This window comes from Merops nubicus, unplaced genomic scaffold (assembly GCF_000691845.1).
Source record: "Merops nubicus isolate BGI_N331 unplaced genomic scaffold, ASM69184v1 scaffold33060, whole genome shotgun sequence".
Lineage (NCBI taxonomy): Eukaryota > Metazoa > Chordata > Aves > Coraciiformes > Meropidae > Merops > Merops nubicus.
This window is the reverse complement of record NW_008582791.1, coordinates 5,647-16,341: the sequence shown is the minus strand read 5'-3', so window position 1 is coordinate 16,341 and position 10,695 is coordinate 5,647. Positions and strand designations below refer to the sequence as shown.

The window sequence follows — 10,695 nt, the reverse complement described above, 5'->3', positions numbered from 1 at the left end:
TGGGTGACTGCTCAAAACAAGTCGTGAATCAAAAAGAGATGTCTTTGGCTGCGGTTTCTAACCTCCCAAGTCAAACGCGCTCCGGGTTGAAGGGGAGCTGATGTGCAGAGTTCGGTCCCTCAGACCGTCAGGATTTATTCCTTTTGCAAGCCGGGATGAGTTTCCCTGGTAAGAGGGAGGAGGTGTCTGGGAGGCTCGGGGCCAAGCGCTGCGGCTGAGGGACCTCCCCTGGGTCACCCTTCAGCCACTCACTCCCCGGAGTCCTTAAGCCGCTGCATGATCTCCCCCAGGGCACGCCGGCAGCTGTAGCAATTCCCAGGTAGAAAGTGTGACACATCCTGTCACCTGCTGACGGGGCAGAGGTCCTGTGCTTGATTTTGGAGGGGACTGAACTTCGGTGTCCTGCCAGCCAGGTCCCCGTTCGGTGCCAGAAGCTGCGGCAGTTGTTGTGTTCTCATACCTGCGGGTCTCTGAGCACATAAAACAGTCTCAACCTGCTGCTCCTCCTTAATGGTCTCGTCTTGAAAAAGCCACTTGTCAGCTTGGGCAGCTCAGGTTGGCCAGCACAAGCCAGGGGTTGGTCACTGCTCTTCAGAAAAGGCAGAGAAATCCCTGCCCCAAAAGTGGTGTGTTCCTGAGGGGTTCCTCCTACACACTCGGGAAATAAAGAAATCCCATCTCAATTGCTAATCAGCTTGGAAAGCACGTGGCTAGTATTTTTATGTAGATATGTTTCCCAAAGGAAAAGAGAGGTTCTGGGTGAGGAGAAGCCCGAGCAGCTGAGACAGGACCCCTGTGACTTGAGAAGCATTTACTAAGAGAGGGATGGGAACGTTCCGTGTGAATCCAGTGCTAATTTACCATCCTTACACACCTCTCAGCTGCCTCCACTTGCAAATGAAAGCTCTCCAGCACAGGAGGACAGCTACTCACACCTATGAAATAGACCCACCTCATTTTCTGTTGAGGTCCAGGTGGATCCACGTTGTTATTCGTGCAGGTTGTGCTCTCCTTCCTGCTTGCAAATCGTTTTCATATTTTCCTAAGCAGACGTGATGTGAAAGAGCAGTTGTGATCACTGTGGTATTTCCAGGGCTGTTGTTTGATCAAAAGGAGACGGGGGATGGAGGGAGGAAGGGACAGAGATGGAGGAGGAGAGGCAGGGGGAGAGGAGAGCCCTCGGCCGGGCCGTGAGCAGTGGCAGGCTCAGCACTGTTAGGGAAGTTGGTCTGATTTTAGGGACTAGAGGAGTGTGAATCCACCAGCATCGAGCTCTTTATCTCTCTGTTGAGAAGAGCTGTGATTCAACACTTAGTAGCTGCTGTCGTCAGGTCCTGGCAGGATTTAGCCACGCCGGGCTGGTATGTCACGAGCTGTGGTCTGTTCTCAGCTGCCCTGATGGGAGGCCTAGCTCAGCAGCTAAATGCCCATCTGCAGCTGAGAACCACTTTTCAGAGAAGATGTGCTCTCAGGGTTTATCCTCTTGCAGTTATCTGCTTGCTGGAAGCAGATGGTGGGATCAGCATTGTTCCTGGATCTGGGATCGATGCGCTGTGTGCCGAGGCTGGCTGAAAACTCCGAGGGGCTTCCACAGACAGAGACTGCTTTTGGGCAGTGAAAGCCTCAAAACGCCTCAAAACAAAGGAGGGCAAGTCACCTGGGAGTCAAAGCCCATCAGAGAAGTGCTATCAAAAAAGATGCATAAAAGAAAGACCTCTGTTTTTTCCTTTTTCAGCAGTAACATTGGTGTTGGGGTGGGATGCAAGGTCCAAGGAGGGGTCTGGGGATCTGTATTCTGGACTCGATGATCTTAAAAGGTCTTTTCCAACCTAAACAATTCTCTGATTCTATTCATTCTTTTGATGCAAGGGTGATCAGATAACAAAGGTGCTGGTGGAGATCTAATGTGTGCAGGAGCAGTGGAAAGTGAAAGGAATTCACAGCAGAATCGAGTCAAAATGAAACAAAGCTGTAAAGGGTGCACGGGGCGAGAGGGCAGCGTCAGGAATTTTCCCAGAAAGGGCCAAAACCAGTCAGAGAATGACTCTGTGCTGGGACAGTGCCCAGAGAGATCCAAAGGCCCAGCTCCAAGACCCCGACTCGGTGAGGTGCTGGGGAATGTGTGTGACACAGGCCAGAAGACATTTCACAGAATAGGGGAAATGGGAAAATGTTACTCAGCCTGAAACATAATAGGAGGCCTGAGGTTTCTGAAAGAATATAAAACCACCTCAGAAAGGGAGCCAAAGGCTCAGCAGGGTGAGCTGGCCTGCTGGGAGTGGAGCTGCTCAGGCTGGTGGGTCTCCTGTAGGTAGGCCTGGCGTGTGTGCTCTGGGACACAAGCACAGGCAGACCCACAGCCTCAGGTTTTTCCAGCCCTGCCGATGTCATTTGAGAAAGGACCCCCTGGGAGGCTGGTGCAGGTCCCTTCCCACCACGTGGCCAGCAGGAAAGAGGAGCCAGACGGAGCCTGGTGCCCAGAGAAGAGCCCGAGGCTGAACGCTGGGGCTGGAGTGCACTCCACACGCAGCCTGGCACGTGGTGCTGCTCTCTGGTTCAGGAGGCTGCGAGACCTGGAGCACCCTGTGGTTCCTTTCCAGCCTGCCCTGGGCTGGTGCATGCCCAGACCTCATCCTGGAGGGGGGTGAGGAGCACGGCTGTGGCAAGGACCCATACCTGAGAGCTGAGAAGCACTGTGTTATAGACATAACCTGGCTTATCAAGATCTGGTCTGAACCTTCGTAAGCAGATTGGAGCCAGAGATCAGCCTGAGCTAGACGGGACACAGCCAAATGCTAGAAGGCAAGAGGAAGAAGAGACCCACCTAAATTGGCAGAGGACCTGCAGACATTTTGTGTTCCTCACGTCTCCAGATGCCAGTGAGGATTTCCAAGATAAACAGCCGATGGACCAATTGCTAGACACTTAGGCAGAAGGTGCAGGAGGCCAGAAACACCCCGTGAAGTTGTGGGGCTTATGGAGGAGCCTGAATGTTGCATTTCAGCTCCTGAACAGGAGTTGGAAAAGTGCTGCTGGGAGAGAGGGAAGCCTTGTATAGGTGTTGGGTCCTGTGCTAGAGAGGAGTGTTTCCACCCAGTTCATACCACCTCAGGCTGTTGGAGCAGGGACTCGTGCAGGACTGAGAGCAGTGGGGGCTTGGCTACAACACCCAGCAGGAGTGGAGCAGCCTGGCTGAGTGCAGCTCTGAGTGGGGAGATACCCACAGGGAGCAGTTACACGTGGCCAGTCAGGACAGAGACTTGTAAAAATCTCCCAAAAGGCCCAAACTCAGCTCAGGAAACAGGAGGGCCTCAAGCTGCACATGCCAGGCTGGGTGATATTGGGTTGAAGTCAGAGCTGAGGCTGCAGCCAGGTGCTGTGGTGCCCAGGGCTGGACGTGGTGCTCGGAGGACCCCGCTCTCCCCTCGTAGCCTTTCATCAGTTTGGTTTTGGGAAGGGTGGCTGGTCCTGCTGGAAATCCCCTTTGCCTTGGCGGGAAAAAAATTGTATTTCTTGCTTGTGGAACAACCTATTCGGCTCCATTTGGCAGGGGTTCACTTCAGAGGAGAGCTACAGGGGAAGGCAACGAGCAAGAGAGGGATTTATCAGCTCTGTACCTCACAGGCACTGCAGGTGCCCCTCCAGGCACTGAGGCTGGTGACTGAAACCAGAGAGGGAGATGATGGGACAAGCCAGACTGGAGCCCCCCCATGGGTACGAGGGAAGGCAGGGGCTGGGCAGAGTGTCCCTGCTGGAGACTGGAAGTGCTCAGCAGAGCCCAGGTGGGAGAGGAACTGACACCCAGCACGGACGTCTCTGTGGCTGGGCCCTGGTCAGTCAGCCCCAGGGCTCTCAGCCTGAGGTGTTGTCCTTTAAAGACGTGGCTCATGTGAAAGGAGTTTGGGCAAGCTGTTTGAGGCACCTGCCTCCGCGGGCAGGCCCCCGAGCCGTCTCTTTGAGCTTGTAGCCAGCTCTTGGACCTCATCTGTTGCTCTGGTTAGAAGAAAAGGCCAGCGAGAGCTTTGCTGTGTAATACAGGATGAATCAAAGGGTGCTTGAGCCTTACCATTAGTAGATAATATCTGGGATGTGCCTTACTAGGTTCATTTTGGTTTGCACGGGGGAAATCTGGAGGTGAAAACGGCTTTCGTGTTAGCACAAGTCCACGGCAAACTGCAGAGTGGGTCTCCTCTCCTCCTCTCCTCCTCTCCAGGAGGCAGCACACGGCCAGCCCCGGGTCCTGCCCTACAGCCAGGGGTGTCCTGGTGTGTGGGACACCCTCAAACTGGAACTGGTGCCAGGGAATGGGGGCTCAGCACCACCCGGCCTCACGCGGCACCGGTCCTGCTGCTGGAGGCTCCACCACAGCCTCACAGCCTTCCAGAAGCTCCTGGTGAGAGGAGAAGGTGAGGGAGGAGAGCAGCTGGGCATCTGCAGAGCTGAGGTCATCTCCACTGAACGCAGCCAGGGGTGCCTGTGGGGTGAGGACAACACTCACACGAGACCATGGTCACCGAAGTTCCACCAACACCTTCTTCAAATACCTTTTTTGGAGGGCAGACACCTCCTGCAGCAAGAAAAGCTTGAGGCTGCATCCTCCATTTGCTCCTTCCTTTTGCAGTCTGCAGGAATAAAAACGCTCTTGCTTCATCCAGCAGATGTAGGTTTGTAAGTGCAGAGCTGAGGGAGCTCAAAGTGTCCTTCAGAAAGGTTTCTGGTATCAAAACAAGGTGTGATTGAAAAAAAAACCAACCTCATTTGGCAACTGTGTCTGCTCTTGAGTAAAGACTTTCTTGAGGGTGGCAGGGCAAAAGTTCTCTGGTCATGGTGGGAAGGCTTGGAATTTAGAAATGAAATGTTGTCTAGAAGATGGGGAAAGAAAACAATGGGTGATGAGTATTCATGGGAGCTCATTATAGCCGAAACACTCAAAAAGGAGGTTCTGAGGTTTCTTTATGATGTCAAAACCGTTGGACATCTCGAGGTTGCAAAATCCTTAGCCAAGCCAAGGGAGAACTGGTTTTGAGAAAAATGCAGCCAGATGATGAAAAAATGACTACAGGAAATGTGATGCATTTCTTGCATGCATTGTATTTCCAAAGTGGGTCCCCAAAGATGGGGTGAAGCCCTACTGAGCAGTGTCTCCTGGGGACCTCGCTGCGATTCATGGCTGCTGATGTTGTTGGGCCCTTGCCTGGGATGCAATCTGCCAGGCAATATTTGTTGGTAGCTATGGATTTCTTTAGAAAATGACCTGAAGCTTACCCAAAAAGGAACCAAGAGCCTGCGATTGCAACCCAGCTTCTGAGGGATGAATTTTTCACCATATTTGGGGACCCAGACATGAGGAGAGTGCATCAAGGCAGGGGCCTTGACGACAAAGTATTTCAGCAGGTTTGTTGGATGCTAGTAAATGCAATTGGAGGTACCCAGCATCCTACAGATGGTGGAGAGGGAGAGCCTGGCTGGTGCTCACAGGGGAAGGCCATTTAGGACAGCAGGTACTCCAGTTTGAAGCAAACTGGACTGTACAGCACTTGTACCATCCCCGTTTATGAGCCTCAGCTTCCCCACAGAATCACAGAATCATCAAGGTTGGAGAAGACCTCCAACATCATCAAGTCCAACCATCCACCCAACATCACCATGGCAATCAAACCACGTCCTGAAGGACCTCCTGAAGGAGTTTTGTACTTTGAAGCCCCATTACTTCTGTCCAACTGTCTCTCTTCTCCTGAGAGCTCTGTGAATTTTTTTATCACACAACCCTGTGCAGCCACGTTTGCCTCGTGTGAAGTCTGCAAAATAATGACCCCAATGTACTATGAGAAGAACAGAGCGGGCAGGAAACCTTGTCTGAGGTGGGAAGGGAAGAGAGAGCAACTCAGCACAGCCCCCAGCAGCTTTCCTCACAGCACACACCCACCCTCACAGAAGCACAGAATCAGTTTAATTGGAAGAGACCTTTCAGATCATCGAGTCCAACCATCCCCCAGCACTGCCCTGGGCAGCCTGGCACAGGCCTCCACAACCCTTTTGAGGATGAAATTGTTCCTAACATACAACCTAAAGCTCCCTGGTGCAACTTCAGGCTGTTGCCACTTCTCCTGTTGCTTGTTCCTCGGCTAAAGATCCCGACCCCCCCCTGGCTCCAGGCTCCTCTCAGGAGCTGCGCAGAGCCAGAAGGTCTCCCCTGAGCCTCCTTTGCTCCAGGCTCAGCACCCCCAGCTCCCTCAGCTGCTCCTCCCCACACTTGGGCTTCCCCAGCAGCTCCGTTGCCCTTCTCTGGCCACGCTCCAGCCCCTCAGGGTCCTTCTTGGAGTGAAGGGCCCAAAAGTGACCCCAGGATTTGAGGGGCAGCCTCCCCAGTGCCAAGTGCATGTAGATGAGAAATGTCCCTAAACAGGGGCTCACCCTTATGGGGGTATTTTGGGAGACAGGAGGAAGGAGCAGCCCGTGTGCTACACCTGCAAGATGTGAAGAAGGGATAATTTTTGGAGGTCTGTTGGGACAGGGGGTTGGTGTTGGGATGCTGCTGCTGACAGATGAGCTGTGCTGGTGGCTGGGAGGCCGGTACACGGTGGACACACGAGAGAAGAGTCTCCTCTGTTCCCTGCCAGGATGAGCACCACTGGCAGAAGTGGGTTTCTGGGGCAAATCCTCCTTTTCACAAGTTCCTGAAGATGACTGCTGTAAATATTTGCTTATGTTCACTTGACATTTGCAGCCACTCCTGTCAGTATGGTCCTGGCCTGGAATGCTCGCTGCAAGCAAGCACAAAAAGGGCATGAGCCCAGCTGAGGTGGATACAGTTTTTAATTTAGGCTCATTTTCATGGTCATCATCTTTCACATAATCATCCTGTTCTGCTGAGAATTAGTGGTGCTCCAGGAGCTTCACCGTTTCCAAGAGTCATTATTTTTTTTTTCTTCTCTGTTAGGAAGTTATGTGACCAGAGCCACTGTTGTTTGTGTCTGCTGTCTGACACTTCCTACCAAAATCCTGCCTCCAGTTGCCTCTAACTTAATCAAAACTTAACGATCTGGCCTAGAAGCTCCCACAGCAGTTGTTTGCCTCTGGCTGCTTTTATATGGCTATTTTTTTTTAAAAGTTCATCTGAATCAATTAAGCTGTTTCCAAGAACGTAACTAAAACAAAGTGAAGTTTTGTTTTCCCCGTGTCAGAAAACAAACCTGCAGATGCCTTTTTTCCTAAACGCCGTGGAGCAAGATCCTCAGACTCAGAGTGGAGCTGGGCTTTGGGTGGGAAATGTGCTTTGTGCCTTTCACTCTGAAAAATGATCTAAGGGCAAGCCTTGAGGAGCTCTGGCTCTCGCTTGCCTGGTAGTGACAGCTTTGATTTTCACACCTAAACACACTGCAGATTTCTGGGCACGTTTCCAGTCAGGTTGGAACTTGCTCTTCTTACAGTTTACCCCAGGAGATGGCTCAGCCTTGGTCAGATCCAAGCAAAGTAGGGGAGCACCTTGATGTAACTAGGCAGAAGACAAGCTGAACCTGGGGAAGCAGCAGAAGGCTGGGAGGAGAAATCTGGAGGTGGCAGAACCTCGGTCTGAAGCCTGGGGAGCGTGTCGGATGGTTCAGGACTGGGTGGCCAAGACACAAAAGTATTGTGTGATGTGGGGCATCTGGGAGGCTGAGGACAGCAGGACCTTCACCTCCACGCTGACACACACGAGCCAGTGCCACTCCTAAAGCTCAGGCTTGGGCAGCTCAGAGTGGCCGTGGTGTGCTCCGGGGTGCCCAGTTTCCCCTCTGTACATCAGCAGCAGTGGTGCCTGGCGCCACTGGGCTGCTGTGGCTCTGGCACCTCTGTGTCACCCCCTGCACAGTGAGAGGACAATGGGGAGCTGTTCACTGGGATATATGTTCACAGTCCAGGATATATGATCTAAAGACTCCGGAAGCAAGAAGTACGTCCAGCAGATATGTTTGGTCCTGCTTATCTCCTGCTGGATGTAATTGTGGTGCTGAGTGTGCCAGGGCCACCTGGAGCTGGCAGAGGCCACCAGTGCTGCAGCACTCTGGGTGCCATCTGCAGCCACAACAGCACGAGGGGAAAACAGCTGCTCCTGTTCCATCTGTCCCCTGAAAAACGTGGTCCCAGGGTGGCTTTATGAAGGAATCCAGAGGTGCAGGTGGTGGTGAGAGATCTACACCTTGGCCACCAGTGGCCAGACTCTGGTAACTGCAGTGGCTGAGTGTCTGGGGAACACGTGCAGGACAGACAGACGCTGTGGGAACGCAGCTCACTGGGTACAGGCACTCTGGGGAGGGGAGGGAACCACAGAGGTGGAGAAGAAAGTAAAGGCCAAATTCTCTTGGCTCATGAAAAACCCGCTTCTGGTTTGGGTTTTTCCTGCCCCTGGTGACAATTAGATGTGTTACAAGGTGAGGTAGTCCTCACGTGAAATGAAATCCCCCTTCCCTTCCCTGACCTCGGAGTGCGTAGCACTCTGAATCGCTTGACAAGCAGAGCTCACCCTTGGAGAGATTCTTTCACCAGTAAAAACACACTCCTGGGGGTGTTTGCCTGGCTCAGCACTACCTAACGGCTTCTTTTTCCCTTAAAAACTGTCATTTCCCTCCATCTCACTGTCCTCAGCTCAAACTGCAAAGCATAAGCTGCTGGCTGCCAGCACTGTTCACTCCTCACCCACCAGAGGAACCTGAGGCACGTCCATCCCATTTCCTCCCAGTGCCTCATTATCAATGAACCTCTGCCTGGCTGCTGCTGTAAATCATCTTCATCCCTCTCCTCCGTGCACCGTGTGCTTGGGCTCTTGCACAAACCTCTCATCAGAGTCCTTGGCCAAGTCCTGTAGTGCTGTTCTGACTCCTTGATAAGCTGGCAGAACTTCACAAAGGGGAGGTTATTCAGCTACAACACATGTATTTTTATGGGTGAGGAAAGCCTCGCACTTCAACCATGAAGCATGCAGAATTTCCCACTATTTTCCTGGGCATCAGGGATTTTGTATTGTTCAAAAGACTCAGATGAGCCTGGCTCCCAGGAGAACATGCACCTTCCCTCTGCTGAGACAGGGAGGACGTGGATCCAAGTTTAACTGGAGCTGAAGCACGCGCCTCGAGCGCAGGGCAGCGGAGGTGAACGGGGCCCTTGTTGCATCCATTTTAACTCCTTCTTTGGGGAGACATCTAAGAAGAATGGGGTGTCCTGAGGCATTTAAAGAAATATTTGTTTAGACTGTGTAAGGGGCAACTGGAGTTTGCAGGCAGGTCACTCTTGGACGGATTTTTCTCTCTTGCCCTTTTCTCCCCAGCTCCCGTCGGCATGCTGGGGTTCACGGCCAGGCCACGCAACCCAGTGGGGTCCCCCCACACCTCACAGCAGCTCTCGTGGTCACTGAGACCCTGAGGCCACTGTGCACACCCCACACTGCGTGGGGGGCTCATGGGCACCGAGGATGACAGCCTGGGGCTGGCAGGGGTGGACTCCTCTTGGGATTCCAGGCTCCCCCCTCGGCACCAGCATCTCCTCGGCAGAAGGACCCCGTGGGGCTGCAGCACCAGCCCCATCTCTGGATCATGTGGAGATGATGATCTCCAGAGGTCCCTTCCGACCCCCAACAGTCTGTGATTCTGTGATCTCGTGACCCCATGGTGGGGAGGTGTTTTGAAGTGGGTGACCTGAGCACTAGAGGTAGGAGGAGATGCAGATGCTGGGGGAAGCCACCCGCTGCTGCCAGGCTCTGCTGTTAGTTATTCTGCCTTCCCTCTTGCTTGGCAAGTTCCCAGTATGGATGTGCTGCCTCTGGCTTCAGGTTGTGATTTTGGTGCCTTCTTTCTGCCGTTCAAAGCTAGTGCCAGTTTGCCACCCAGCCCCAGTGACTGCCACTTGGTGGCTTTGGTAGCCAGAAACCAAATTTCTTTCTTTCTGGAATCCTAAAAGACCTGTTCAGCCTTGAGCTTCACCATGTGCCGTCACAATGGAAACGAGTTTCAGCCGTGCTTCCAGGAACGGGTGGGTCTGGGGAAGGCTCAGTGGTTTCCCCTCATCTGGGCCTTCCCTTCCTCATCAGCTGTAGAGAACTGAAGAACAGCAGAACTATTATGGTAAAGGAGCTGACCCAAACTTTGGCCCCGTGTTTAAACTCAACCCTTTCTGTGGTTCAGTGAGGTTCAGCCGACTTTGGGTGTTTTCTGGTTTTCCTCCAGCTCTCCCATCACTTTCCCCTTTCCAAGTGAAAATGTAGCACCCAAATCTCCCTGTGACTCACAGCACCATGCTTGGGTAGTGATGGGGCTGCTGCAGCATCTCCTCAGGACTCAGGGTCCCCAGCTCTTCTCCACGGGGGCACTCAGGGGCCCAATTTGGGACGCAGGAGGAGCAGCAGAGGAGCTGGGCTGGCAGGATTCGCCGGGGCTCGTCCGAGTGCTCATCCTGAGTCGAGGCAGGGGTCTGGTCTGGGGACACACACATGCTGCAGCACTGGTCTGGGCTGCAGGCAAAGCCTCTCCAGCCTGTCCCTGCAAGCCTTTGGAAGTTCTCCTGTCCCTGATTTGACCAGGGCTCCGTACTGCAGAGGCAGCCAAGGCCGTGCTCAGCTCGTGAGGAGATGTGCCTGAGCTCCCTCCTCCTGCCCCTCCGCTGTGCCGGTGGCAGCCCCAGCCCTGCCAGCAGCAGCCCGAGCCCCTGGAGCTCACCCCCCGA

General features: G+C 53.4%; 1 protein-coding gene across 1 annotated transcript in view; it reads left to right on the top strand.

Moving 5' to 3' along the window:
• Nucleotides 1-5,413: 5,413 nt before the first annotated feature.
• Nucleotides 5,414-10,695, top strand: part of LOC103771417 (homeobox protein aristaless-like 4) — a gene marked incomplete at its 3' end in the record, with an annotated part of 8,353 nt that continues 3,071 nt past the window's right edge. The window contains exon 1 of the mRNA XM_008938718.1: nucleotides 5,414-5,501. Coding sequence (XP_008936966.1) covers nucleotides 5,414-5,501 — 88 coding nt within the window. The remainder of the gene's footprint in view (nucleotides 5,502-10,695) is intronic.